Source organism: Cenococcum geophilum (genome assembly GCF_001692895.1).
Source record: "Cenococcum geophilum 1.58 unplaced genomic scaffold K441scaffold_16, whole genome shotgun sequence".
In the NCBI taxonomy this organism is placed as follows: Eukaryota; Fungi; Ascomycota; class Dothideomycetes; order Gloniales; family Gloniaceae; genus Cenococcum; species Cenococcum geophilum.
The window spans coordinates 2,025,810-2,053,792 of record NW_027137574.1 but is presented as its reverse complement, the minus strand read 5'-3'; the positions used below and the strand labels follow the sequence as shown (position 1 = coordinate 2,053,792).

Here is a 27,983-nt window from a genome sequence, read left to right as displayed (position 1 = left end):
AATGCGTGCTTCTACACTCGTCGCCTGCGTGGCGAACTTCGCGTCAGCTTTGGCCTGCGACGGCTGTTATGGACCGCAGAACGATGTTGTTATGACCCGTAATGTGCGCCGCATGCAGCCTGATGCCGAGAATGCGACAACTGGGCCAAGGGGTCCTCTTGAATGGGGTCAAATCAATTTCTTGCATACCACCGACACGCATGGCTGGCTTGAAGGCCATATCAAAGAGCAGAATTACGGTGCTGATTGGGGCGATTTCGTTAGCTTCAGCAAGGCTATGAAGCAAAAAGCGCGTAATTTGGGAGTCGATCTGCTCTTGATTGATACGGGTGTATGTTGAATCAAGGCTCAATTACTTTAAAGAAATACCTGTAATTGACTGGTTGCACAGGATCTCCACGATGGTGCTGGTTTGAGCGATGCAACCTCTCCCAATGGCTTAATCTCCAATGCGATCTTTGAGAACCTGGATTATGATCTCCTCACTATTGGCAACCACGAGCTTTATGTGACAGAGATTGCCTACGAGACCTTCAGTAACTTTTCGAGGGTCTATGGGGACAAATATCTCACTAGCAATGTGCAAATCATTAACCCAAAAACTGGACAATTTGAGTATATTGGCCACAAGTATCGTTACTTTACAACGGAGTATGGTACGTAAACTCCTGGTCAATCGCTTACAGACGATTGACTCTCCGTGTGCAGGACTTCGAATCATGTCCTTTGGAGTTCTCTTTGACTTTACTGGAAATTCGAACGTGTCCAAAGTAATCAAAGCTAAAGATCTTGTTCAGCAGTCCTGGTTCTTGAATGCGGTCAACTACACTGAACCAATTGATTTATTTCTTATTATCGGACACAACCCCGTCCGGACTACGTCTAGTACAAGTACTTTTGGCACGATTTACAGTACCATCCGGAAAATGCGCCCAGATGTGCCCATCCAAGGTTTCGGAGGGCACACGCATGTCCGGGACTTCACCGTTTACGATAATAAAGCCACTGGAATAGAGTCAGGTAAGGGGAAAAAATAAGTTCATCCTAAGTCACATGAGCTAAATTTTAGTTAGGCCGTTATTGTGAAACGCTTGGCTGGTTTGCAATGACTGGAATCAAATCCTCTAGTGGTACGGCAGCGCACAATCCCCACGGTGTACCAAACCCAACTCGAAGCGCTGTATCAGTGAGCACTGGAGCTGCTAGTGCTGGTTTACCCAAATCCACCACTCCGTCATCGCTACGCTACGCTCGCCGATACCTTGACTGGAACCGACTGACGTTCGCCTATCATGCTGAAGGCAGCCAAGACCATACCTTTGACACTAGCAAAGGCAAAACCATAACCTCTGAGATCACAACTGCAAGGAAGCAGCTAAATCTTACTTCTCTTTATGGATGTGCCCCCGAAACGTGGTGCCAGTACTGCAAGCCCTTCCTCGCCGATGGTAACATTTTCGGCCTGCTACAAACTGCTTTGGCAACGGTAGTAGTCAACCAGTCACGAGCAGACACGCCAAGATTGGTTATTATCAACACTGGAAGTGTTCGCTTCGATCTTGCGAAGGGACCCTTTACCTATGACGATTCCTTCATCGTCAGCCCTTTCACTGATGGATTCCAATTTATCCCCGACGTCCCGTGCTCACAAGCCAAAGTAAGTTAAAAACCGAACCTCCCTATCACCAACCCTCACTAACACCACCCAGCAAGTCCTTGGTATCCTGAATGCGGGCGCCTTCCAGAAAAAGCGCCGCGACCTCTCGACTCGAGATTTCGATTTCCAGCCTCTCATCGCAGACCGCGACACCTGCCTGGACCCACCAGTCACACACGACCACCAAGACCTGCGTGCTCGCACTTACCCAAGTGGCCGTCTCGTGCGCCGTCAATCCACCACTCCCGTCCCCGGTTACACGACCAGCGACGACTTCGGCACCGATGGCGACGACACTATCCACTCAGTTATCCCTTTCTACTCACAGCCTAATGACCTGCAGGCTAACGCGTCATTCCCAACTGACGGCAGCGACCCGGAGACGGTCGACTTGGTGTTCTTAGATTTTATCCAGAGCTATATCTTGAATGCACTCAAGAGAGTTGGCGGCAGTTACACGAGCGCGGACGTGTCGTATTACCTGCCAGAGACGTTCACGACGAACAACTACCTACCGGCGTATGCGAAGATTGCATGGCAGGCAAATGTGCCCAACTGTCCTGTCGGTGCGGGGATTGGGTTTACTAAGAGGGAGGCTGGGGATGCGTAGAAAGATTTTGTGGAGGATGGAAAGCGGTTGAGGGTGCATATATATATTTACATGTATACGTACATAAGTTTCCAGCGTTTTAGAATACGAAAGGATTTACGATGCTTTTTATCCTTAGTAGGATGAGATGTGAAGGCCATTATTAATGCGTAGTCTGCACTAGCGCAGAGGCCCACCCCTACTTACGAATCAATATCTCCAAAACGCCTGATCACGAGAATTTCCCTAGCCCATCTTCCCTCACCTCCTCACTCCAAGGTCTTCTGATACTCCAGCACCGCCGGCATCTTTACCCCTCCGACCCTCACCTTGCTAAAATCCGTCTCCACGCCCCCCTCGACGTCTGGATACGGTCCCATCGGCGTGATGGCATGCGGATTGATGTCGTGATGGCTCTTCGTGTACTATTCTCACGTCAGCCTTCATCTATGCGCCCTTCCCCAGTAACTCCCAGAGAAAAAAAAAATCCAAAAAAATAAATAAAAACCACTCACATTCTCCTTGATGTGTTTAAAATTGGTACTTTCTTTGAAGCCTTTGACATTCCAGTACAAATTCTTCAACCAATTATTCAACACCGGATAATCATGCCTGATAGTCCCCAAATTGCACTTGAAATGCTGCACATACACGGTATCAAACCTGATCAGCGTTGCGTACACCCGCAGATCCAGCTCCGTCAGCGCCTTCCCTAATATATAAGGTCCCCCGTTCTGCGCCACAATCTCTTCGAGCCGATTGAGTGCGCCGAAGACCGGTATCACGCCGGCGTCGTAGCCGGATTGGGTTTGAGCGAAGCCGGCTTTGTAGACGCCGGTATTCAGATCGCGCTGGAGCCAGGTGGTGAGGGCGTCGATTTCGGTGCGCAGGGAGGCGGGGTAGAGGTCTAGCTCGGTCTGGGGTGAGGGTAGGATGGAATTGAAGGCCGTGGGGAGCCAGCGGAGGAGCTCGGCGGATTCCTGTGGCGTTGGACAAAGGGTCAGTCGCGCGTACTAAACGCACTCGCTCCATACTCCCATTGCCGCGTTGGAGTTAGAATGCAGCGTGTAGGGAGGGGCATTGGGAGAGAAAGAGGGGCAAAGAGCGTGGGACCAGCACCACGATGCCAGTGCCCGCGCAACTTCCGTCTTACATTGTTGACGATGGTGTCGCCCTTCTTATCCCACAGCAGCGGCACGCTATATCTCCCCTTATACTCCTTATCCGCCCTAAAATACACTTCGTGCAAATACTCGCTGCCGAACAGCTTATCCCGCGTCGCGCCGGGATACTCGTCGTCGCTCTTCGGGAACCGCCAGCCTGGCCAGCCCTTCTCGTCGCCTTTCGGATACGGCTCTACGATTGAGATATCGATGAACGAGGTCAGACCGAGGAGGTGCCGCACGAGGTTTGCGCGGTGCGCGAAGGGGCAGAACAGCCCGATGTAGAGGTGGTACCGGCCTGCCTCAGGGGGGAACGGGCTGTCGGGCGCGATGACGCCGTGCCAGCCGTCTGCAGTCCCAAGCTCGTGGATTGGTTTCGAGGAAGTACTCGTAGTGCTCATGTTTGCTTTTGCTGTCGCAATCGGCGTTCTTCTGCCAAATATAGATCTAGCGAGCACTGTAAAATCGGTAGAAGCTGTGGTTCTGCAGAGGAATCTAGTAGAGCACATATACAACAGCGGAGAGGGAGGAAATATGGCAGGCAGTGATATTATATTGTGGCCTCATCCCAGCTCCTCCGCAGTTGTGCCTCATAAATCACAAAGACGGCGGAGTATTGTCAGATGAGAAGCGTGATTGAGCGGCAGAATGGGAGTCGGCGTGGAACGCGGTCGGGAATCATGAAGGGCTTGGCGTTTGAATGCCTCGAGTACGCTAAAATTGCAGTGCAATGCGCCTAACGCAGGGATTCCCTTCCTGTTTGAGCAAGCGAGCATCGCCCCTCCAAACCCGCATGACCCGAACGAGTTTCGAGTTAGAATGGGCGATCACAGGGACCGGCTCTCAGGAACTTATCCACTACTTAAGATAGACTCCATCATCTCTAAGAGATACGATATCCGCGACCGCGATTTCTCGGCAGCATCTCAGACTTGTCCATAGAACATGTTACATGGTTTTTAAACTGGCCATCAGCCGCTATGAAAAGGCGGATGTCGGTTATGGAATAATTTCTTTTGTGGCTGTCTCGTCTTCCTATCCCTATTGCTCTCCTCGGCTCTCAAGAACGACATTGTATTCCCAATTGCTTCCAATTCCAATACTCTCCAGTCTAACGCACACCAGCACGAAATGGACTCGGAGCTCCCACCCCCCTTCGTGACCGTCCCCAGCCTCACGAACCTCCGCGACATGGGTGGCTGGCCGATCGTCGACAGCAACGGCACCGTTCTCTCCACCGTCCGCAAGCATATCCTCTACCGCGGGCCTGACCCCTCGCCCGTGAGCGACACCGGGCTGGCCAAGCTGCACGAGCTCGGTATCACGACGTCGTTCGACCTGCGCTCGAAGCCGCAAATCGACAAGGCGGGCGGGTACAAGGAGCTCGCCGGCATCCAACGCACCTGGTGCCCCGTATTCAGCGAGGCGGACTACTCGCCGCAGAAGGCGGCCGCGCGCTACGTGCAGTACTCGAGCGACGGGACCGAGGTACGCGACCGATAAAGCTTCTCATCTCCCCACCCCATCTCTTTCTCTCGCCTGCAGCAAGTCTCTAAGCGCGCCGCCGCGAACAGGGCATCGTGGAGGCCTTCACCGACATCCTAGTCCACGGCGCTCCCGTCTTCCGCAACGTCCTGCTGCACGTCGCCGCGCTGACGCCCGCCGCGGACGGGGCCGCCGGCCCCGCGTGCCTCGTCCACTGCACAACCGGCAACAACCGCACCGGCGTGCTGATGGGCGTCCTGCTCTCCCTCCTGGGCGTGCACGACCGCGACATCGCGGCCGAGTACGCGCTCTCGAACGCGGGGCTCGCGCCTATTCGCCAGCGCGTCGTCTCGCGGCTCGTGAAGAGCCCGGTGTTCGCGAATGATGGCGAGGCTGGCCGCGCGCGCGCGGAGCGCATGGTCGGCGCGCGGGAGGAGAGCATGCTGGCGATGCTGGAGATGGTGCGGCGGCGCTGGGGCAGCGCCGAGCGGTATGTGAGAGACGCATGCGGGCTCACGGACGACGAGGTTGAGAGGCTGAAGTGGGTTTTGGGGGGCGGGGATGTGGGGGAGTGCTTGGAGAAGGCGGCGTCTTAGCTTTCAGTAGAGGCCTGGATTCTTCCAGATGATGCTACTGCATTATATGCGGCTAAGGTGTTCCGTTAGGCCAAAGTCGCACGGGATATTAGAACATGTTCGTATTTAGGAGAGATCATATAGATATCATTCGTGGCTATTATTCGTGGCAATAGTATTCCCTACGCTGTTAATATAGCTATAAACGCAAGAAGTTAGTCGTATTCTATGTTGTGTGACAAGAGATACGAGTTTTGGTTGAAGGCCTGGAAAGCTCGAGAACTGCTTGTGCTAAGGAATTTCTGGTTTTCATAAGTATCTCAACCAATTCACGAAGGCATAATCGTGAGACCGTATTAAGTGTGCGCCTCAACACACATATAGCAGGGTCAAAGATGGTAGTTAACAGTTAACTACAATGTTCGTCTTCTCTAGAACTAAGTGACGGTATCTTTAAGACCAGCTGTAGGTAAATTTCCTTTCCAAAGCGATATATCTCCACGCAGTACCCGCAGTTTCAAGGATCTCTACAGCCTTCCGCAAAACCAGGGGTTGTTGCTAGGACTGTGATTGGCCATTATTAGGCGAAGTCAATCAATTGTATTGATTATGTGAACCTGCAGGGACACGTGAACGCGTGATGATAAGAAACTATTCTAATGATCACTTTTCTAAAATACTACCCCCTTTTTAGCCCTCTTCGACAGTTAGCGTAGGCGATTATATTATATAATTATAACTATAATTATAAGATTAATTTTATTGCAATTGGTTAGTAGAACTAAACTTGGCCACCTCGTTAAGATAAGGTGTTTGCGTAGGCTTCTAGGCTATAATAGAGGCTGCTAGTTCGCTAGGCCATTAAAGTAGCTTATAGACGGTCTTCCGTACTAGTTTACGAGGGTTAGAGGGCATAAATGTTATTTAGTAATAGGTTTTATAGAGTCAAGGTATGGAAAAGTAGGTCAAAAGGTTAATATTTAAAGCTCGGAGGTGGCAGTATTCTACTTTAGGAAATTTCCTAGCCTAAAAATGGAGGCGGTCTGCTAGCGCAAGCAAAACTCAGGGCTCGAGCAAATCCCCGTGTTTCGCGTTAACTCCTAGCGCAACTCCCAGCTATAGGGACGCGAATACAAGTTCCTTGCAATCGATAAGGATCATATCTCTTTTGGTTACTGCTTAAATGCCGAAACGCTACCTTCGCCCTGAAGACTATACGGTGGGATGGGTTTCTGCACTCCCGGTCGAGCTCGCCGCGGCAGCAGAGCTGCTGGACGAAGAGCATGAAGACATACCCCAAGACCCCAATGACACCAACCTCTACACACTCGGCCGTATAGGTGAACACAATATCGTCATTGCTTGTTTGCCGGCAGGTCAGATAGGAACCAACTCAGCCGCCGCAGTCGCTGTTCAGATGCAGGCAAAGTTCACATCTATCCGGTTCGGTCTGATGGTGGGCATCGGAGGCGGCGTCCCAAGCGATGAATCAGATATTCGGCTTGGAGATGTGGTGGTTAGTCAACCGTACATGCAGCATGGGGGAGTAGTTCAATATGACTTTGGAAAGACTACACCGAGCGGATTCGTACGGACGAATTTCCTTAACACACCGCCAACTATCCTACTGAACGCGCTTGTGAAGCTACAAGCTAATAACACTAGACGCAGGGGTGTTCTCTCAGAATACCTGTCCGCACTTTGCTGTGTACCAGAATTCGCACGCGGCAACGCAGGCCCCGATATTCTATTCGAGTCAACGTACAATCATGTTGGAGGGCCTACATGTGAAAAGTGTAGCATAGACAGATTATTGGAGCGGACTAAGCGTGGAAGGCAAGAGATTATGGTTCACTACGGCACAATAGCCTCTGGTAATCAAGTCATCAGAGACGGCGTCACTAGAGACCGACTGAGCTCGGAGCTTGGTGGTGTCCTTTGCTTCGAGATGGAAGCAGCAGGGCTAATGAATAGTTTTCCGTGTCTCGTCATTCGAGGCATCTGCGACTATGCCGACTCGCATAAGAACAAGAGGTGGCAACCTTACGCAGCCGCAACAGCAGCCGCGTGCGCTAAAGAGGTCCTATCAGTCATACCTGCGGGTAAGTAGCCACAACACCTACCGTGGATGAAGCCATTGAGGGGAATGAGGGTTAGTGTAGCGCGTAACGCTTACTCTATTCCCTTTTCTAAAAAGAATTATCCATCTTTGGTGTACTATATCTAATTTGCAACGTAAATATAGCTTACAAAGTGGACGCTTTTGGAAAGTCTCTTCCGCTGGATAATCATTCGCGATTCTTGGCTCTCTCAAAAAGATCGGAATGGGACTTAGCTCAAGAGGGTATACCTTAAATCTTTTGCCCGCACAATTGCAGTATTTCTAATACCAAGCAGGAATTGCCTCCTATAATATCTTCGAACACATCTCTGCCTATGAGCCAGACCGCACCTTCCAGGACTACTTACGGAACAGGTGCCCGAACACTACAACCTGGATATTAGAAGATAAAAGGTTTATAGCGTGGCTTGAGAATAGAAGTCACCCGTGCCTGTGGCTATCTGGTAAAAGTATGCATTGTATGTCGGCTAGTTAAAGTTACATGCTCATTGCTGTGCTCTAGTTGGCTGCGGAAAGACTCTTATCACGTATGTTGCCACGGTAACGTCTTGTCCTACCCTAAAGTATTAGAATATTAATATCGCTTAGGAGCACCGTAGTTCAGCACATGGTACAGGCATCCCAGAAGACGGATGATTTAGTGACCCATTTTTTCTACAGTCACTCGAAAAAATTCCAACTAAAGGCAATCTATCTGTTTAGAAGCTACGTTAAACAGATCCTCGGTCACCTAGATATGATTGGAAAGCCGTGTCCCTTACGCATAATATCTTATGTTAAGCGATTCTACGGTCCAAAGCGGTATCATCCTAGTTTCGAAGAGACTATAGATAACATCTTCGTTCCCCTGAGCGAGTTACTTCCGACTACAACATATGTTGTGGATGGGCTCGATGAGTGCGGGCTAGAAGAAGTACGAAAGGTACTTAAAACCTTTAGGGAATTAATGTCGCCGCATGGCCCAAAAGTTTTTATCTCTGGACGCGAAGGCCTTGACGTGACAACCGCTATACCAGACTCTATCGCTATATGCATATCGAACGAGGACAATAGAGAAGATATTCACCGTTTTATTGAGTGGAGAATTGAGGAAAAGATGCTAGAAAAGCAGATTACCGAGAAGGAGTGCGTGCTTCAAGACATTAAGAGCAAACTTAATGAGAGGGCTGATCGCATGTTAGTACAGCACTTGTAGTAAACCCCAAATTTACCCATTGCTAATGTTCGAGGAGGATTTTATGGGTGAGTCTGCAACTAGAGGCTCTATGGGACGAATGCTCCACGGACGCCGATATCCGAAAGGCCCTCGCGAACCTACCGAGGGATCTAAGCGAGACATACGACCGCTGCTTGACGAGGATAAGCAGGCAACATAGTCGCTTCGCCCAAAAGATTCTGCGCTGGGTATGTGCAGCTATTAGACCTTTAAAAATCGACCAGCTTAGGGAGGCACTTGCGATTGATGCCGATACCGGGTGCCTTGACCGAGAAAATATGCCATTAGCACAAGAGCTTTTGAAATGCTGCTCTAACCTCATCACTCGAGACCACAACGACCAAGTCCTCCTCGTACACCACTCCGTGCGTCAGTTCTTGGAGGACCAAAAGGCTGATGCCCGACTCTTTACTACTGGCTTTGAGCTAAACGCCGCGGAGCTTGAACTCGGGAAGCTTTGCGTGGCGCACCTTACTTCCCCTGACTACGCTCTCAGTTTGCAGCCCTCTAATGCAAGCAAAGGCTCGACAATTAAAATGGGTCCCACAGCAGTTGAAAAATTGGTCCAACCTATCTCATGGATGCGGTTCGCCATGCCCAAACCCAGATCAGCGCAGATTTCTTTCCCTAGAAATTCTTCGAGAGCACCTCCTATCACGGAACTGTCGTCTTTCTTCCACTTTGCAAAAGAACAATGGGCACCTCTTACCCATGGCATAGTCAAAGATTCCAAGTGCTGGCACAAGTTCCGAACGCTTGCGCTTGAACCAAATTTGTCATGGCGATGGCATCCATGGGAACCTATAGGAGAATCGCTTGATTCTCACTATTCCGGCTTGTTAGGGTGGGCTATAGTGAACCGTCACCTTCCACTTCTCGATCTTCTATTCGATCCACAAAACCCTAAGCCCAGAACCGATATCTTCAACCTACCATTTTATTACCATAACAATCTTCCAGCACTACATTTAGCATCGAGGATAGGGAAGATTGAGATTACTCAACGGTTACTTCAAGTATGTAATCCTAAAAAGACAGACAATAACGGTCGAACCGCTCTTCATCACGCCGCAGAGACAGGTCATGCGGGTATTGTGGTACTATTAGTCAAAAAGAAAGCGAACTTGAAAGCAAAAGATGACAAAGGACAAACGACTCTGCATCTTGCGGCAGGAAACGGGCACGAAGTGGCGGTACGGGCGCTAATCGATACGGGCGCGGACGTCAACGCGAAAGATAATAAGACATGGACGGCGCTGTTCACTGCAGCGGGGAACGGGCACGAGGCGACGGTGCGGATGCTGGTCGCACTAGGCGCGGACACCAACGTAAAGGATAACATCGGACGGACGCCGCTGTCATGGGCAGCAGGGAACAAGCACGAGGCGACTGTGCGGGTGCTGGTCCAGCTGGGCGCGGATGTCAATGCGAAGGATAATGTCGGACGGACGTCGCTGTCATGGGCAGCAGGGAACGAGCACGAGGCGACTGTGCGGGCGCTGGTCCAGCTGGGCGCGGATGTCAATGTGAAAGATAACGCCGGACAAACGGCGTTGTACATTGCAGCAGTGCGGGCACTGGCCAAGCTGGGCGAGGACATGAGCGCGAAGGATGACGCCGAACGGAGGGCGCTGCTTATGGTGGCGCAGAAGGGGCACGAGGCGACGGTGCGGATGCTGGTCGAGCTAGGCGCGGATACCAACGTAAGGGATAACATCGAACGGACGCCGCTGTCATGGGCAGCAGGGAACAAGCACGAGGCGACTGTGCGGGTGCTGGTCCAGCTGGGCGCGGATGTCAATACGAAGGATAACGTCGGACGGACGCCGCTGTCGTGGGCAGCAGGGAACGAGCACGAGGCGACTGTGCGGGCGCTGGTCCAGCTGGGCGCGGATGTTAATGTGAAAGATAACGCCGGACGGACGGCGTTGTATATTGCAGCTGTGCGGGCACTGGCCAAGCTGGGCGAGGACATGAGCGCGAAGGATGACGCCGAACGGAGGGCGCTGCTTATGGTGGCGCAGAAAGGGCACGAGGCTACTGTGCGGATGCTGATCCAGCTGGGCGCGGACGCCAACTTAAAGGATAACGTCGGACGGACGCTGCTGTTGTGGGCGGCAAGGAACGGACATGAGGCAGTGGTCAAGCTGCTGCTGGCGCGCAACGACGTTGAGGCCGACTCAAAGGACAAGTACGGACAGACGCCGTGTTGTGGTGGGCGGCAGTGAACGGGCACGACGCAGTAGTCAAGCTGCTGCTAGCGCGCAACGACGTTGAGGCCGACTCAAAGGACAAGTACGGACAGACGCCGTTGTGGGTGGCGGCAGTGAACGGGCACGACGCGGTAGTCAAGCTGCTGCTAGCGCGCAACGACGTTGAGGCCGACTCAAAGGACAAGTACGGACAGACGCCGCTATCGCGGGCGGCAGAGAACGGACACGAGGCGGTAGTCAAGCTGCTACTGGCGCGCAACGACGTTAAGGCCGACCAAAGGATTCTGAGCACGGACGGACACCGCTGTCGCGGGCGGCAGTAACGGACACGAGGCGGTGTCAAGCTGATACTAGCGCGTAACGACGTTAAAGCCGACTCAAAGGACAAGTACAGACCAGACGCCGCTGTCGTGGGCGGCAGAGAATGGACACGAGGCCGGTAGTTAAGCTGCTGCTGGCGCGCAACGACGTTGAAGCTGACTCAAAGGATTCCGAGTACGGAAAGACGCCGCTATCGCGGGCGACAGAGAACGGACACGAGGCGGTAGTCAAGCTGCTGCTTGCGCGCAACGACGTTGAAGCCGACCTAAAGGACAAGTACGGACAGACGCTTGCTGTTGCGGGCGGCAGAGAACGGACACGAGGCGGTAGTCAAGCTGCTGCTTGCGCGCAACGACGTTAAAGCGCGACCTAAAGGACAAGTAGGACAGACGCCGCTGTTGCGGGGCGGCAGAGAACGGACACGAGGCGGTGGTCAAGCTGCTACTGGCGCGGCAACGACGTTGAAGCTGACTCAAAGGATTCCGAGTACGGAAAGACGCCGCTGTCGCGGGGCGCAGAGAACGGACTCGAGGCGGTAGTTAAGCTGTTGCTGGCGCGCAACGACGTTGAAGCCGACCTGGAAGGACAAGTACGGACAGACGCTGCTGTTGCGGGCGGCAGAGAACGGACACGAGGCGGTGGTCAAGGCTGCTGCTGGCGCGCAACGATGTTGAAGCCGACTCAAAGGATTCTGAGCACGGAAAGACGCCGCTGTCGCGGGCGGCAGTAAACGGACACGAGGCGGTGGTCAAGCTGCTGCTAGCGCGCAACGACGTTTAAAGCCGACTCAAAGGACAAGTACGGACAGACGCCCCGCTGTTGCGGGCGGCAGAGAACGGACACGAGGCGGTGGTCAAGCTGCTGCTGGCGCGCAACGACGTTGAAGCCGACTCAACGGATTCTGAGCACGGACGGACGCCGCTGTCGCGGGCGGCAGTAAAACGGACACAAGGCGGTGGTCAAGCTGCTACTAGAGGCACAACGACGTTGAATCCGACTCAAAGGACAAGTACGGACGGACGCCGCTGTCATGGGCGGCAGAGAACGGACACGAGGCGGTAGTCAAGCTGCTGCTGGCGCGCAACTACGCTAAGGCCAACTCAAAGGATTTCAAGCACGGACGGACGCCGCTGTCGCTGGCGGCAAGGAACGGACACGAGGCGGTGGTCAAGCTGCTACTGGCGCACAACGACGTCGAGGCCGACTTAAAGGATTCCGTGTACGGACAGACGCCGCTGTCGTGGGCGGCAAGGAATGGGCACGAGGCGGTGGTCAAGCTGCTGCTGGCGCGCAACGACGTTAAGGCCAACTCAAGGGATTTCAAGCACGGACGGACGCCGCTGTCGCTGGCGGCAAGGAACGGACACGAGGCGGTGGTCAAGCTGCTACTGGCGCGCAACGACGTCGAGGCCGACTCAAAGGATTCCGTATACGGACAGACGCCGCTGTCGTGGGCGGCAGAGAACGGACACGAGGCGGTGGTTAAGCTGCTGCTGGCGCGCAACGACGTTGAAACCGGCTCAAAGGACGAGTACGGACAGACGCCGCTGTCGTGGGCGGCAAGGAACGGACACAAGGCGGTGGTCAAGCTGCTGCTGGCGCGCAACGACGTTAAAGCCGACTTAAAGGACTATTTGTACGTACAGACACCGCTGTCGTGGGCGGCAAGGAACGGACACGAGGCGGTGGTCAAGCTGCTGCTGGCGCGCAACGACGTTGAGGCCGACTTAAAGAACGAGTACGGACAGACGCCGCTGTCGCGGGCGGCGGGGGGCGGACACGAGGCGGTGGTCAGGCTGCTGCTGGCGCGCAATGACGTTAAGGCCGACTCAAAGGACAAGAACGGACAGACGCCGCTGTCGTGGGCGGCAAGGAATGGACATGAGGCGGTGGTCAAGCTGCTGCTGGCGCGCAACGACGTCGAGGCCGACTCAAAGGATTCCGTGTGCGGACGGACGCCGCTGTCGCTGGCGGCAAGGAACGGACACGAGGCGGTGGTCAAGCTGCTGCTGGCGCGCAACGACGTCGAGGCCGACTTAAAGGATTCCGTGTACGGACAGACGCCACTGTCGCGGGCGGCAGAGAACGGACACAAGGCGGTGGTCAAGCTGCTGCTGGCGCGCAATGACGTTAAGACCGACTCAAAGGACAAGAACGGACAGACGCCGCTATCATGGGCGGCAAGGAACGGGCATGAGACAGTGATCAAGCTTCTACAACCCCATAACACTCCTTTTTAACTATTCCTCCACTACACCTCCTTCCCCACCCACCACTGTGATTGTTCTTTCTCTTAAATACTGCTTTAGGAGTGGGAACTCTGCAATTATGTGTAAATATTGGTATTAAAATATTATGGAGATTTCAGGTCTGCTTGTTATAACGGCCTGTAACCGAACACTTTTTAACAATTGGGCTTGGGTAAAGAGCTGCACAATTACTCGAATGTCATTTCACCCTCACATTCATCCAGCGCACCAACTACAATAAGTAACGATAGGTGAGGGAAGTTGCTGTCCAGTTTTAATAGCGGCTGAAGGATGAGTTGACGTCACTAGTTGCGGAGAGCTTGGCTAGTAATCCCGCTGTGTTCCGCAATAGCTTCGCAAATGTAGCGCTTAACAGACAGTGACTTGTACAGAAATTCTGGTAGAGAACTTACCGGCATGGCTAGTATCTCCACTACCCCTGGAGAAGAAGCTTGCTCCAAGGTGTCCTTGTTCATAGTATTCTCGCGCCATGGTCCGGGCAATGGTGGACTTCCCTGTCCCGGCCAAGCCGTTCAGCCAAAATATTCACCGCTCATCTTGTCCATCCCATGCTCTTATCTCCTTAGGGATGTTAACTCAAGTATTCTCGAGGCATAGAGGTTCATGTTGTCTCTAGGAAGAGTTGAAGGCCGCCTGGGTAGCATTAAGTAGTTTTGCTAGGCAGCGCTCCTGTTCACTAGCGTCGCTGGGAAAAGTTTAGTATGATGGTGAACGAACCGTAAAGAAGGCTAATTTCTTGAAGTATCTCACAACGGGTGGCCTTACGCCCATCTACAATTTTCGTTACCGTCTCTTTATGCGGTGTCGTCATTAAAGAAAGATGCACGTTGTGCGCTGCCTGAAACACGTCCTGCCAGTCGACGATAGCGTCAACAATTTTATTTACTATCAAATCGAGAGCTTTAAGACGGTGCGGCTGCTCTAGCTTAAACTAAGAGACTTGTTTCCTGTGGTACACTTTATCCAATGTATCTAGCAACTCCTCCGCAACTGTGCTGCATGATCTACAGAGCTTCTCGAACATCCATCGCCAGCAGAGGTGGCAGCATCTTTGAGCTTGTTGTTTAATAGGACTAGGTCATTTGTCGCTGTCTAGATATCAGTGTTTTCCGCCAGTGCGCCTTCGCTAGACCGGTAGAGTTGGCCTTATTTCAAGATTATCTTTCCGCTGAAGTCCACGAACCGGACGATGTTTCCAACGGGGCCGATAGCGGCAAGTGTTTCCATTATGTGATAGCGCGGGGCTCACAAGGTAGAGAGTCTCGCCGTCTTGGGAGGCTAGCAAATGTAGGAGTTCATTATCAAGATTAGATCGGCGCGATAGAGGGGTCCGAAGTAGAGAGGCGGCAGCGGAGTTGCTACAAACCTTAGGCAGCCGTAGCAACCAAAACCTGCCATTGTCGCGAAATGGGCAGGCTCCAGCGGAAGGCCGGCGTTGACCGAGAACCAGAAACATGAGGCTGAATATTGTGTTAGAATTCTATGCCCCAGCCTCAGCCCCCCCAGCCCGGTTGCATCACGACGCCCGAGTTCCATTGTAGGAGGCGAAATAAACAAAAGCTAAAACACAACTCAATGAGCCACCAATAGCATGTATCGGAAAAAAGGAAATCAACTGTCGGACAAATAACTTGACTTAGGGTTTAGCTGGCACAGTAAGTAATTTGAGGTTGATGCCTCTAGCTTTCGTTCACGGAACGCTGCCTAAAAGCTTGGCGCTCACCTCCGCAAAGGTAAGGCATTATTTCTACGATGCTGGCTTTTATGGCCATTTGAATACATAGAAGGATGGACCTAGGTCATAGGGTATACAGATTAAAAAGACATATATTTACTTTTACTCTCATGGCCGGTTGTAAACAGCAGCAGGGTATTATTATGCATACAGCAGAGCAATGTGAAGCGTAATTAATCATGAACCATGGCTACGGGAAATGCCAGTCCAGGTTGTTATTTCGTTACCTTCTCAGATCGTATTCAACGGCAAGAAACCGTCTCTCCACGTAACTCGCTATATATTCTCATACGAGCGGCATTAAGCCTTCTTCTGGTAGGTAACAAGAAAGGAGCTCCTCACTAGCTACAACTCTCCCTTACCACTCAGACCGCATTTGATTTCGGTCTGACTACCTCATCCTCTGCCTCTATAGACTGGCTGTCGGCGTGTTCAAAGTTTGAGTGGGATGAACGAGATTCACCAAAGAGCGGGTCCATGTCTTCTAGAGAGCGCCGCTTGGTTTCAGGATAGAAGAAGTAGATGATCTGAATATTGGTTAAAGTAAATTTAACATGTAGCATAACAAAACTCAACGCCACATTCAAAACGCGGGGAAAGGCGTCGGATATATGTGAGAGACAGAAAAGGAAAACTTACCACAACAGACGCAAGATTGATAGACATGAATATGAAATATGTCTTCGAGCCGATATTTTTCATGCCCACAGGCCAGACTTGCGCAGCAACAATGGAGCCAATGGAGCCGCCCGAAGCGGCGAAATTGAGTCCACGAGCGCGGAAGTTAGTTGGGAATATCTAGGACATCGTCAGCATTGAAGAAGTCGGTTAAATGATAAAATAAGAGCAAACCTCTGATCCATACACCCAGGCGGCAGGGCCGAAGCCTAGAGAATATCCAAAAGTGAAGAAGAAAATGAAAACCACGCATGTGTAGTCAGCAGCATGATTAATATTTTTTGGGTATTCTATTGGTAGCACCCCATTTATCTGCAAAGCACGAGTAAGTAAAAAATGGCCCTTCTCTATTGTCGCATATGGACATACCAGTAACGCAAGTGACATAACCAAGCAGCCCACTATAAGCGTTAGGCGCCTCCCGACCCTATCTATTAGTAGCATGTCTATTATAGTACACCCGATCTTTAATGTGCTTTCGATCCCACCCACCATTAGCGACATCCGCCGCCCAAGGCCGAGCGAAATGAAGATGGATGGAAGATAGTACTTCATGGCGGTATTGCCGCACATCTGCGCCATAAATTGAAGTAGTGCGGCGCGCCAGAGGCGTTCGAAGAGGGAACGATGCGTGAAGAGAACCGTCCAGGACGATTTAGTGGCGGATCTATGAGCTTCAACACTCGATTGGATTTGTACGAGCTCGGCGGTGACGGCAGGATCTGAGGGGTCGACGGCCCTGAGATATTGGAGGGAGGCTCGCGCACGATCTAGTTGGCCTTTTTCTACTAGCCAACGGGGCCTGTGCCCATTTTCAGTAAACGTACACTATTGAAGAATAGACTTGAGAGATATCGGTTGAGAAACACATACGTTTCCGGGCAGAATGGCACTCCAATGCAGAAGATAAGTGCGGGGATATACTGGACAGCAATTGATAGTCTCCATCCCAGATACACTCCCCGGCCGGTCTCCCAAAAAGTCATGCCATATCCAACCCTTCATTATGTTAGCGAGGTGCCTGTTTAGCTATTGGCAAGGATATAAAACTTCCTTACCAGAAGGCAACCGCAAGGCCTGTAACTAAACCAATATGATTCATCACTACATAACGTCCTCGTTGCTTCGCAGGCGCAACTTCACTGTGATGACAGGTTTAGCATAAGCTATACGGGAAGTTGGTATTTGACGAACCTCTGGTATAGGGGCACGGATGTGGATACTACTGCAAGCCCGAGCCCGCAGATAATGCGTCCAATGATCATCATTGAATAGGCACCTGATCCTCCAGCACCCGCCTGCAAAGCAGCACCAATGCACGTCACAAAAACTCCGACAAAAGCTGCCCATCTTCGTCCAAGATAATCGCTGGCTGGGTGGGAGAGAAATACATAGCTAACCCACGTCCCAAGGTAGTAAATCGCGGTAATGAGGCCAGTGTGGGAGGCACTGGGATGGTGAAGGGCTTTTTTGAAGCCGGGATGAACATAAATTGTAGCGAGGATGCCAATATTATAGCTGTACAGTTTGCCTTCAAGTTAGTCATCTATCAAGATGGAAATGTATCGGTATCAGACATAGAGAAGAAAGGTTCGTCTAATCACGTGTGAAGCAGAAGCAGGTCGAAAGAGACATACCCCCAGACGAAAGATGCTAGCGCAAAGAATGCGCATAGACGGTGCAATCTAATAGCGGCCTTTGAGGGAATTAGCTCCTTAAAAACAGGAGAGACCGCCATTCACGTGCAATCGTAAATGAATATAGGTAAATTAGGCAGTGATCAAGCGAGCTCAATGACGATACTTAGGAAAATCAGACCCGGTAAGATAATAAGTCGACCGAAATTCTTCAGTTGACGCAGGAAGTGTCCGCTATTTACTCCTGTGGCATGACATTCCCCGCCTGTGGCTTGAGTCCAGATGGGCATCTAGGCCCTGCGCGCAGCTCGTGTCTAGCGTTGACTAGTGTGCAGCTAGAAAAGCGAAAAAAAAAAGTGAGCAGAGCCCGCGGATGCGGGGCATTGGATTGCCCTTATCAGCGGCATATATGCTACGAAAGTAGACATGTGCAAGCCCATGGGATCCGAGGAGCCGCTAGGGAGCGGGCAAAAATAGCCAGCTTATTAGCATGCTGCATTTCGGTTGTGAATTGGTTACTCTCACCTTTCTGATCCATCATAACGAAACTCCATATTACCATCCACATATCCCACGGATTGGCGTGTGAAGGTCAGCCGATCAAACCTTAATGCATGCCCTTCTTTCGGCTAGCACTACCGACACCGCGGTCATGGCTTCTTTAGCGTCCGAAGATAAGTTTTGAAAGTTGATCTTGGCTGAGGAGCAAGTGGAAACTTTGGAGTGACAGGAAATAAAAAGCTTGGCCAAACCCCTAAAATTCGGCTAAACCGGCAGCGGGAACGGGAGCGAAAGAGCGGAGGTCCCGTCGTGATTTCACCAATCAATTCAGCCCTACAAATCATGTCAAATGTTTCCCTAGCCCAGAAGGGACCCCTCCTTGCAACACCCTTCGTCTAAAGAATATGTTCTAGCCCTAGAAACAATCAATTTCTCTGCCTAAGCCCTTCAACCATACCCGGCGTTTATTATTTGCACAAGCTGTCAAGCCCAATGGCATTGTATCAGTGGCGTTCTAAAGGCCCCTGCACAATACGCCACGACGCCCTTCGCAACCCCTGAGCTGAGGTGTAAATAGAGGTCCTTATGGCCGCTCACTGAATGGATTGAGCATTCTTTTCAACCCTCTCGGTGAAGGCCAAAAGGTTCTGAACCTCATCAACATGGTCCACTTAGGTCGCGATTGATGGATTAACCCTTGATAGTGTCGCTCTTTCAGTCGTTCTTTCTATGAACACACGCTCATTTTAATTCTTTAACTTTGTTTCATAAAATATCGCACTAAGACTACACTTTCTGATAGTTTCTGTGAACTGTTGTTCGCCTGATATTCTCTCAGGATGCACAGTAAAGAAAATTGTGAGGAGGAAATCCTCCTGAGTGAGTACTTTTCTTTAATTTATCCTCAACCGCTCAGTGCGCTAAACAACCTCCAAAATCAGCTCCACCATCTCCTAGTAATACAAATACCAGAGATACCGGTGATGATGCCAAAGCTGTTACCTGGATGTCACTTCCTAATAAGCGGCAACTATTTATCCTAGCTTTATGCCGCCTATCCGAGCCACTCTCGAACACCTGCCTCCTTCCCTATATCTACTACCTCATAAAGTCCATCATCCCCTCGGACGACCCTTCTGCATCCCAAAAAATCTCACGTTATTCGGGCATTCTAGTTGCAGCTTTTCCACTCGCTCAATTTACAACCAGCATACTTTGGGGACGATTGTCAGATAGTCATGGCCGTAAACCTATAATCATCATCGGACTCGTAGCGAGCGTAATTTCCAACTTAGCATTCGGCTTCTCTAGGAGCATCGGTGCGCTTATGTTCTGGAGGGTTTTAGCTGGGTTAGGCAATGGGAATGTGGCTGTAATGAGGACGATGACGGCGGAGATTGTTAAAGAGAGAAAATATCAGACCCGTGCTTTCTTGCTCCTACCCCTTGTATTTAACTCGGGCATGGTAGCAGGATTGGCGCTAGGTGGCTGTTTGGCTGATCCGGTGGTTAATCTACCATGGTTATTCGGTCCTGACGGCCTTTTCAATATCGAACGACATCCGGAAGGTGTGGCATGGGCATTGAAATATCCGTACGCTTTACCGGCGATTACAAACGCGCTCGCGCTCGCATTTAGTCTTATCCTCGCGGTGTTTGGACTCAAGGAGAGTCTCCAAAGCAGAGAGAGTAATAGAGATTTTGGAGTAGTGCTCGGCAGATCGGTTGTCCGCTTTATTGAACGGATCGTCTTACAGAGGCGCTCAGCTGGTTACGCCGCAATCCAACTCGACGAGTTTCTAGAGGCGGCCACAAATGAGATCGCCGAAGGTAAGTTTTCTAAGCCTCTCCCGTCAATATCTCAACCTCCGCCGCCCCCGTTTCGCAGCATCTGGACACGGGAAGTCCTCGTCACAATGATCTCTTTCGGCCTACTCCCTTTACACAACTCCGCATTCATGCACATATTTCCAGTCTACCTCTGCACACCGTCAGCCGACAATAGTAACGCGACATTCCTCTCCTTCAACGGTGGTCTCGGCTTAACATCGCCCTCCGTGGGCCTCTGGCTTTCTTTCTTTGGTGTTTGCGGGATCCTGCTCCAGCTCTTCATCTACCCACGCATGCAGGCCAAAATAGGCACACTCGGCTGCTTCCGCGTTGCTCTTTTCACCTTCCCATTGGCGTATCTGTTCGCTCCTTACCTTTCGCTCCTTGGGAATCACGGATTCTCGCGCTGGCCATGCATTGCCGTCATTCTCTGCGCACAGGTTATGGCTCGCACAATTGCAATTCCGAGCACGGTTATTCTACTGACCAACGCCGCGCCCGCTAAGAATGTACTAGGAACTGTGCACGGCGCTGGAAACATGTTTTCCAGCTTAGCGCGAGCAGTCGGGCCGGTATTTGGCGGCGTGGTATTTGCGTGGGGCATGGAGAAGGGAGTTGTGGGCCTTGTTTGGTGGCTGTATCTCACCATTATCGCATTGATTGCTCTGGCATGGTCCTATACTATGAGTGCTCCAGATGGCCCTAATGGTTATAGACGGTTATGAATTTCTTGGCCTATATAGAGAGGTAGTTCTGTAATGTGTTACTTTCCATCACACCATATGTCATGTAGCGATAGAACAGAAAGTTGATAGAATTCGGGCAGGGGATAAACATCACGATACTAGCACCGTTTTTAATATCCTAGGCGAGACTCATTTAGCGTCGCAATGTGCCATGGTTACTTTTAGCGAGCTTCTAAAGACATCTGGAATGAGTGGTTATCACCAATGCCTGACAAATTGTTGTGTCTAGATATAAATTAATTAGGCCTATAAAGACTCATCTGCGGTCATGGATAGGTCTCGTGAGCTACTGAGGGAACTTCGGAACCCCATCTAAAGTGCGTTGCGCGGCGACAGCCAAGCAAACTGCGCCTCAATTTCAGAAGGTGAGGGTGATCCTGCAAGGCCTATTTTTGGCTTGGGGCTTTGGGAATGAGACTTAATTTGAGTCACTTTGAGGGTGTGGGAGAATGAGGATTTCGTAATCGCTGAATTGTGGCGTTGAGATCCTCTTATCGATAATCGCCCTGCCACACCTTCCACGCTAGCTTCTCCGAGAAATTGATATACACTGAGATCAACACCACGACATCATTCCCAAATTTTCAATATTTTTGGATTGCGCACCGTTGGAGGAGTTCAGCACCATGCCCCGCAAACAAGTGTATGGAAAACGAGCGAAGGCAATGCCGCTCTTTTCTTCATCTTCCGTCTTCACCTCGAGTCCAGCCAAAGCGGTGCCCCTAGCGAAAGAAAAGGATGAGAAAATTGAGGAGATAGAGGATTTGGCGAGTCGGCTTAGAGGATTAGAGGTTGACGATCCGCTATCTAAAGCGGATACGACCCAGGAAAAACCTCGGAAAGCACTTAGGACAAGAGATGGGAACGCCGCAGTGTCACAGAATCCAATAAGAGTGGAAGAGCCTAAGGAGCAGTTGAAGTCAAAGCCAAAACCCCCGGAGGCCAAATTCACATCAAACAAGGAGTCAAATCCAGCATCCACAAGGCTAGAAGATGATCTAGCATCACAGCAATCAAGTGCTCTAGAAGTACCACAACCAGGATCAGATGCATGCTCTGCATATGTCCGACCTCTATTGAATCTCTGCAGCGATCCAGCAGCTCGCAAAATTCCTACTCCTTTCGAGACCTGGACTACGCATTTAGAACCGCACTTCGACATTGCTAAAATTGCCGAAGCGTCCTACGGCGAGGTATACCGTCTTTCACTTAAAGAATCCATACCAGGCTTCACCAAAGCAGACGAATCTGTCCTTAAAATCATCGCGCTAAAGCCGCCTCTCATCACGCAAGACTCACCCAGTACCAGGATAGTCCGCGAAAGGGCGTCTGAAAAAGAAAAGGCATGTGAAGAGAAGATTGCCTGGATGAGCTCCGTGTCCTCCGTCCTGTCCGAAGTACAGCTCCTGCAGCGCATGACGCCCGTTCCTGGCTTCACAAATTTCAGAGAGGTGCGTGTGCTACAAGGACGACCGGGCCCGCCGTTTGTAGCTGCATGGAAAGCCTTTAATAAGAGTAGGCCGAGAGGACAAAAGAGTATTTTTCCGGATCCGGGTAAGAAAGGGAGCTATGGTGGTACGCAGTTATGGGCCGTGATTGAAATGCAAGATGCAGGGACGGACCTGGAAAATGTGGTGATTGAGGATATCTGGAGCGTATGGGATGTTTTCTGGGGCGTGGTGCTTGCAGTTGGTAAAGGGGAGGAGGGTATGAGATTTGAAGTACGCAGTCACACTCCCATCCACCGCCATTGATAATAGCACTGCTTCTTTGACGATAAAATTCATTGAACTAATCACGAATACCACAGCACCGCGACCTCCACCTCGGCAACATCTGCATCCGTTCCCACAGCCCCGATGACTCTCTCTCCTCTCCCTCAATCCGGACCACACGCCGCAAACTCGGCTTCACAGGTCTTGAAACCACCATTATCGACTATACGCTCTCTCGCGCCGATATGGATGACACTTCTATTGTCAACCCCTCATCTTCGGCTCCCTCTGAACCAGACGTAGCATTCCTAGACTTGGAGCTGGACCCCGCAGTTTTCGAAGGTGACGCGACTGAGGAATATCAGTACGAAATCTATCGCTACATGCGCGCATCCGTGTACCTACTTGACCCGCTCGCTGACCTCGGTTCGCGCTGGGAAGAAGCAAAATCCGGCGGGCATACGTGGCGCGAGTTTCATCCGCAGACTAACCTGCTATGGTTGCACTTCGTGCTGTTCAAGCTACTAGAGAATATGACATGGCCATCGTGTGCACTGTTGTTGGATCGGGTACCGCAAAGAGAAAGAAAGAGCGCCAGGAGGAGGGCATTGAAGTTAGAGAAGATTCTTGGCCAGCTACAGAACTTGCTGGAGCCGGAGGCGCTGCCAAGTAGCGGGCTGGGAAGTGTAAAGGATTTGGTGGCGCTGGCACTAGTGGAGGGGTGGCTAGAGGAGGAAGATGTGTTAGGATTAGGGGTTGAGGAGGGAAAAGAAGCAGATGCTGAGAGCGGTTGAGGCTCTATAGGCACTTGGTTGTACGACTTGAGGAATGCGGGGAGGAGTTGTTAGTGGAGCGTTTCTAGCCCACTATGGCCTCCTTAGCTTGACTATCAATACAGTCCTCGCACGGCTACCAAAGGGAGATTCCGGCTCTCTGCTCTTGAGGCTTGCAGATTGCTCGATATAACGGCAATGATTGGAACATCCGGTATGGGCCATCCCACAACCGCAATCTAAACCATACGAGCCCTCACAAAGGCTTGATGGCGGCAAAGGCAAAGACATACTGTTATAATGCTATAGCTATCTCAGCATACAGCAGTTTCATGACAGTCATCGAATTATAATATTATCATTGAACTAGAATATAATTATCCAGCATTATCAAGCCACATCATGTTGATCTCTGATTAGAAGCATTCTCCGCTAAGCCTTCAACAAGAATCATTCTAGAATGACCACAGTATAATTCTCTTCGATAAAATCTCTCATACCATAAACATTAGGATGTTGTTGACGAAAAGTTGACACAAATCTAGAGACATCGCTTTCTTCTAAGAGTGCAGCATTACCAAGCAAACCGATAGGTTCTTCCTGAAGAATGGAGTAGTTTCTTGCTGCGTATACGAATAGCAAAGCATTACAGACAAGTATAAGGAGCAGAATCCCCACGATCACCCACGCAACTGGGCTTACGACGAAGAGCCGAGTCACTGAAGTAGAAAGGGTGCCTTGCGCCGCTCGCGGACTATTTCCCTGCTGGATCAATTGGTTATCGGCCAAGCTAGCATAAAGGGTGGTGAAAATATCTTCGGTCGAATTTTTGAACAACTCTGGTATCATTTGCATCCTGGGCCAACGCATAAGAGTGTACAGAAAATCCGAAAGCGTCTGCATATATGCTATCCGTGGGGTCGAAGAATGTATCCCTTCCGCTAGTGACGTCCTACGAGATGTGGACCGTGCGCGAACACCAGAATCAAAAGTGCGCGCATGATCACGGAGCCTTGATCCTATTGATTCTATTGGCCGGCCCTTATCGATAACAGTAGGACGAGATACACCGGCCGAAGGGATAGTCATGTAGGGTTGTTTCAAGAGTTTGGTATAATATCGGATGAGTTCCCGTTGTGTTACTTGGCGTGAATGAGACATGCTCGGGAGAAGCGTTGGACCGAAATGACACTGTCAGGGAACCGGATGTACGCCAATACGGCGGTATGCAGGAGATTACGCTCAAGTTGGCTACTTTAGATGATACTACTTCGGAATATGGCCCAGAAAATATACCGATTCTGCTGTAGTCAGACCCGTGGCATTGTGTATCCTAGCTCACTGCCTCGCCACTCAGTCCGAGCGCTGCATCAACCAAAACCTCCACCGGGCTAGCTACCCAGACACCCAGATTCACTGTATGGATTGCTTTTTGGGAGATCGTGCTGGATTTGGTATTAGTCGGACAGTGACTAGAAATGATCATGTGATGACTTACTTTACTGACTATAATGCTCAATGCTAGCTCAAGGAGTAATGCGCTTGTCCTTAGTTTGCGAGGCAGATTTTGTACAGTTTTTTTCGGAATGAATTTAGTGTACCTTGACTTGGAATTAAAAGGCTAGGCATAAAAGCCATTAAGATGGCTCTGTTAGGAAACCCCGTTAGTTACCACGACCTTAAGATTAGCGTGGCCAAATGCTTTTAGTTCTAGTCATTCATGTTGTTACTGACTAGAACGAGAGGAGCAGCGTTTCTCTTTCAGTCCTTGTAGATGACAGGTATATCGTGAGCACGGCTCACTTTGGCTACATCTTCTAGTACTTTTCCTTTTTTGACGTGAATATAATGAAAGCAGAGAAATTTTGATTTTAACATGGCGTACTCAGCCACAAGTATGTAAGAGTGATAAAATTCTTGAAAACATGGTAGTAAAATACAGATAAAAGTAGACTCACACCTACGGTATCCAGCTCTGCTATATGATATCGGTTTTCCAACATGAACTATACATCAAGGTATCATCATGAAATTCACACCGTTGACCGCGTAAAAGACCCGGTGGCCCAAGACCCTCCTGATGCGCCAGACCCGGTAAAACTAAACGGGCCTCAATGTCCGACCCTCCCCTCTGCGCACCCTTCCTACCGTCCCAATCCAGTCACCCTGCCAAGCGCCATTCACAAACTAAAAATCTTTAAAGCAGTCATCCCACCGCTCCCGCATCTCGGGTCCGTACTCTTCCCGGCCTTCGGGCTCTGGCTCGTACTCATCGAAGTTTCGCGTATCAGCAGGTCCCCTAAGGTGCGGTACGATTGGGCCTTGCACTTTGCGGTGGTAGAGTGCGCCCCAATCAATATTTCGGAACCAGGGGTGCGCTTTTACGGCGCCTGCGCCGCCTTTGATGTTGCCTAGGCGCTTGGAGGTGTCCACGGTACAAAGACCTGCAATAAGGTCACGCGCATCGGGTGACATTGCAGATGGGTAGCGGACACGTCCTTCCACGATTCTTAAGGAGAAGTTTTAGCTGAAAATTAACGGCTATTTGGCAGGATACTTACTGCTCGTATATTTTCATAGGATTCTGGTCCCAAAAAGGGGGTTGGCCAACGAGGAATTCGTACACTAAAATTCCGAATGCCCACCAGTCGACGGCGCAACCATGNCCTTGAAAACATGTTCCTCAGTAACGAAGTCCTCCAGCGGCACTACGTCCAGACTTACCTGTGTTTCTGATAACCTCAGGGGCAAGATATTCAGGAGTTCCGCATAGTGTGTAAGTTTCCCCTTTGGACGTGTCAGCTTAAGGACGAAGCAAAAACTGCTTATACACCTACTGTTATCGACCTTCTTTGCAAATCCAAAATCCACTAGTTTTAGATGGCCCTCTGCATCTATGAGAATATTCTCTGGTTTTAAATCTCGGTATGCTACTCCTTCCTTCTCATGTAAGAATTCTAGTATCAGAACAATTTCGGCGGCGTAGAATTGAGATGTGGGTTCGTTAAAGCGTCGTGCTCTTCGAAGGTAACTGAAAACCTCGCCTCCAGGGCAATAATCAAGCTATTTAACGCGGATAACTTTTAGCGATGACTATCCCGACTTAAGAAGAGCTTCAACAACGTACAAGCATGTAAAGAGAATCCGCATCCTGGAAACTCGCTACCATCGTTGTAATAAAAGGGTGACCTGCAACGGCTGCAAGCACATTTCGTTCGTTGCGCACATGTTCGACTTGCTTGAGCCTTATGACTGAGACATGGCTAGATTAGCTAGCTGCAAGATGCCGGTGCAATCACAGGTCACTGCATACCATCGACTTTCCGCAATATCTTTAAAGCAAAAACTTTGTTCTGATCTCCACTCTTTGGGTTGGTGAGTTGCACCAGCCATACACGCGCGAAGGTTCCTGTGAAACGCCATTGTCAGCATCACCCGTAAAGCCGCCCACCGCAAGTATCCATACCAGTGCCCAGTGTTTTAACGAGCTCGAAATCTTCCTGGCGAAGAACTCGCGATGAGTGTCCAACCATCTTCTGGTTCGCGTCGGTGATTTGCGCCGGACTTAGGGGGCGTTTAACCTCCTCCCACTGCGCGAGCATGCGCTTCTCCTCATCGCGCGCGGGGTCCATGGCAGCCGGATCTTGATCGTTCTGAGCCGGCGACAGTAACTGGTTGGGCTGCGGAGAGGACTCGCGATTGGAGTGGTCATGGTGGAGCAACTTGTGAACTACCGCCGTGGCCATGATCGCGAGGGTTGCAGGTGCAGTGTGTTTCCTTCTTTCCTAAATCATCGCTGGGGGTTGAGGGGTGCTAGCCGGATGCTGAATGGTGAGAAAGGACCTGCTCGAGGTCGGAGTGGCCGAGATTTGTTGCATTCAACCGTGGGGTGTCAGATCCAGAGACCGATGGCGGGGTTACATGGCAGAAGGAGCTGGTGGAGATGACGCTTGAGGCTGACTAGGGTCTGAGGGGTCAATGACTTGGACAAAGAGCCGCGATCAAGGCAGAGAGGAATCCGGCTGCAAAACTGGACTATCCAGTGAATTCTTGCCCTTCGTCCCATCAATTTAATCGAGAATTGATTCTTGCTTCTGTATAAGAACACGTTGTCTGACGTGTCCGGAGTATAATGCTCCTTCTTTAGTAAAAGTCCGACACGGGTGAGAGTCAGGCATATCCCTCAGCTCCGCGTCTGCGTCACGGATTACTCGCATCCTAGCCTTGCAAAGGTACGTAGAGCGGTCAAGGCTTGCCCAACGAGTGTCCGTTGGTGCATTGCTCTAAAGCATACCCGCCATCATCCCGAGGATTTGGCGGATTCAATGTTCACAATTCCGGTGGCGCAGCAGGACACTGAGTAACATAGGTAACGGGGTTTTGACCGCTCTCTGACCATTTTGAACACCAAAAATTGCCAAAATGCTGATTTAGTGGCAAATAACTAGTAAAAACTATTATAAGTCATCGCATCGTTAGTAAGAAGTCTTGAAGATATAAATATATATAATAGTCTATATAAAGCCGATTTTTGGTATTTTACTGTTTAATTGGCCACTGAGTTGGCCCCTCATCTGGGGACTCTTTGTCGCTTGAATTGCTTATGTCATCGTCCTCCTGAAGTTGTTTGACAAGAGCCGCAGCCGTAGCGGCGGCAGTAGAGGACTCTTCCGCCCGCTTCTGGAATTCATCCGCAGTTGATTATTTCAACGTTGCATAATTGCCTTAGAGTCGTTTTTCAAAAAGTAGTGGGAGGAA

General features: G+C 50.7%; 11 protein-coding genes across 11 annotated transcripts; 7 read left to right on the top strand and 4 right to left on the bottom strand.

The window, feature by feature from the left end:
- Nucleotides 1-112: 112 nt before the first annotated feature.
- On the top strand, nucleotides 113-2,267 carry K441DRAFT_555052 (uncharacterized protein; the record flags this gene model as incomplete). The annotated part of the gene is made up of 5 exons (XM_067643259.1): nucleotides 113-331; nucleotides 392-656; nucleotides 709-1,020; nucleotides 1,074-1,657; nucleotides 1,710-2,267. The coding sequence occupies 5 exons, from the start codon at nucleotides 113-115 to the stop codon at nucleotides 2,265-2,267; spliced, it is 1,938 nt and encodes a 645-aa protein (XP_067505237.1).
- Nucleotides 2,106-4,043, bottom strand: K441DRAFT_658447 (uncharacterized protein). Its single transcript, XM_067648354.1, has 3 exons — nucleotides 3,400-4,043; nucleotides 2,762-3,226; nucleotides 2,106-2,671 (listed from the first exon to the last, which is right to left on the bottom strand). The coding sequence occupies exons 1-3, from the start codon at nucleotides 3,916-3,918 to the stop codon at nucleotides 2,516-2,518; spliced, it is 1,140 nt and encodes a 379-aa protein (XP_067505236.1). The 5' UTR covers nucleotides 3,919-4,043; the 3' UTR covers nucleotides 2,106-2,515.
- Nucleotides 4,044-4,290: 247 nt separating this feature from the next.
- Nucleotides 4,291-5,678, top strand: K441DRAFT_634565 (uncharacterized protein). The gene is made up of 3 exons (XM_067646409.1): nucleotides 4,291-4,483; nucleotides 4,535-4,897; nucleotides 4,984-5,678. Exons 2-3 carry the CDS (start codon nucleotides 4,541-4,543, stop codon nucleotides 5,488-5,490), a joined length of 864 nt encoding a protein of 287 aa, XP_067505235.1. The 5' UTR covers nucleotides 4,291-4,483; nucleotides 4,535-4,540; the 3' UTR covers nucleotides 5,491-5,678.
- An 893-nt stretch (nucleotides 5,679-6,571) lies between these two features.
- On the top strand, nucleotides 6,572-8,949 carry K441DRAFT_72990 (purine and uridine phosphorylase). The gene is made up of 6 exons (XM_067654206.1): nucleotides 6,572-7,571; nucleotides 7,715-7,813; nucleotides 7,867-8,040; nucleotides 8,094-8,118; nucleotides 8,180-8,716; nucleotides 8,773-8,949. Exons 1-6 carry the CDS (start codon nucleotides 6,653-6,655, stop codon nucleotides 8,810-8,812), a joined length of 1,794 nt encoding a protein of 597 aa, XP_067505234.1. The 5' UTR covers nucleotides 6,572-6,652; the 3' UTR covers nucleotides 8,813-8,949.
- A 2,088-nt stretch (nucleotides 8,950-11,037) lies between these two features.
- K441DRAFT_450796 (ankyrin) lies at nucleotides 11,038-13,245 on the top strand (the record flags this gene model as incomplete). The annotated part of the gene is made up of 2 exons (XM_067641691.1): nucleotides 11,038-11,253; nucleotides 13,024-13,245. Coding segments are annotated over 2 exons (438 nt in total), but the record flags the coding sequence as incomplete, so codon positions are not given.
- Nucleotides 13,246-15,615: 2,370 nt separating this feature from the next.
- Nucleotides 15,616-18,036, bottom strand: K441DRAFT_72896 (general substrate transporter). Its single transcript, XM_067654183.1, has 8 exons — nucleotides 17,662-18,036; nucleotides 17,219-17,542; nucleotides 17,083-17,166; nucleotides 16,898-17,023; nucleotides 16,394-16,826; nucleotides 16,199-16,336; nucleotides 15,986-16,144; nucleotides 15,616-15,873 (listed from the first exon to the last, which is right to left on the bottom strand). The coding sequence occupies exons 1-8, from the start codon at nucleotides 17,760-17,762 to the stop codon at nucleotides 15,712-15,714; spliced, it is 1,527 nt and encodes a 508-aa protein (XP_067505232.1). The 5' UTR covers nucleotides 17,763-18,036; the 3' UTR covers nucleotides 15,616-15,711.
- K441DRAFT_72927 (uncharacterized protein) lies at nucleotides 17,798-18,252 on the top strand. Its single transcript, XM_067654189.1, has one exon. It carries the CDS (start codon nucleotides 17,913-17,915, stop codon nucleotides 18,192-18,194), a length of 282 nt encoding a protein of 93 aa, XP_067505231.1. The 5' UTR covers nucleotides 17,798-17,912; the 3' UTR covers nucleotides 18,195-18,252.
- Nucleotides 18,253-18,839: 587 nt separating this feature from the next.
- Nucleotides 18,840-20,839, top strand: K441DRAFT_609280 (MFS general substrate transporter). Its single transcript, XM_067645508.1, has 2 exons — nucleotides 18,840-19,041; nucleotides 19,104-20,839. Exons 1-2 carry the CDS (start codon nucleotides 19,002-19,004, stop codon nucleotides 20,714-20,716), a joined length of 1,653 nt encoding a protein of 550 aa, XP_067505230.1. The 5' UTR covers nucleotides 18,840-19,001; the 3' UTR covers nucleotides 20,717-20,839.
- Nucleotides 20,840-21,744: 905 nt separating this feature from the next.
- On the top strand, nucleotides 21,745-23,201 carry K441DRAFT_460918 (uncharacterized protein; the record flags this gene model as incomplete). Its single annotated transcript, XM_067641774.1, has 2 exons — nucleotides 21,745-22,458; nucleotides 22,548-23,201. Coding segments are annotated over 2 exons (1,368 nt in total), but the record flags the coding sequence as incomplete, so codon positions are not given.
- A 384-nt stretch (nucleotides 23,202-23,585) lies between these two features.
- Nucleotides 23,586-24,125, bottom strand: K441DRAFT_658440 (uncharacterized protein). The gene has a single exon (XM_067648353.1). The coding sequence runs from the start codon at nucleotides 24,078-24,080 to the stop codon at nucleotides 23,676-23,678; it is 405 nt and encodes a 134-aa protein (XP_067505228.1). The 5' UTR covers nucleotides 24,081-24,125; the 3' UTR covers nucleotides 23,586-23,675.
- A 958-nt stretch (nucleotides 24,126-25,083) lies between these two features.
- K441DRAFT_658439 (Pkinase-domain-containing protein) lies at nucleotides 25,084-27,247 on the bottom strand. Its single transcript, XM_067648352.1, has 7 exons — nucleotides 26,692-27,247; nucleotides 26,539-26,634; nucleotides 26,353-26,477; nucleotides 26,063-26,288; nucleotides 25,950-26,012; nucleotides 25,787-25,892; nucleotides 25,084-25,734 (listed from the first exon to the last, which is right to left on the bottom strand). Exons 1-7 carry the CDS (start codon nucleotides 26,969-26,971, stop codon nucleotides 25,413-25,415), a joined length of 1,218 nt encoding a protein of 405 aa, XP_067505227.1. The 5' UTR covers nucleotides 26,972-27,247; the 3' UTR covers nucleotides 25,084-25,412.
- Nucleotides 27,248-27,983: the final 736 nt, after the last annotated feature.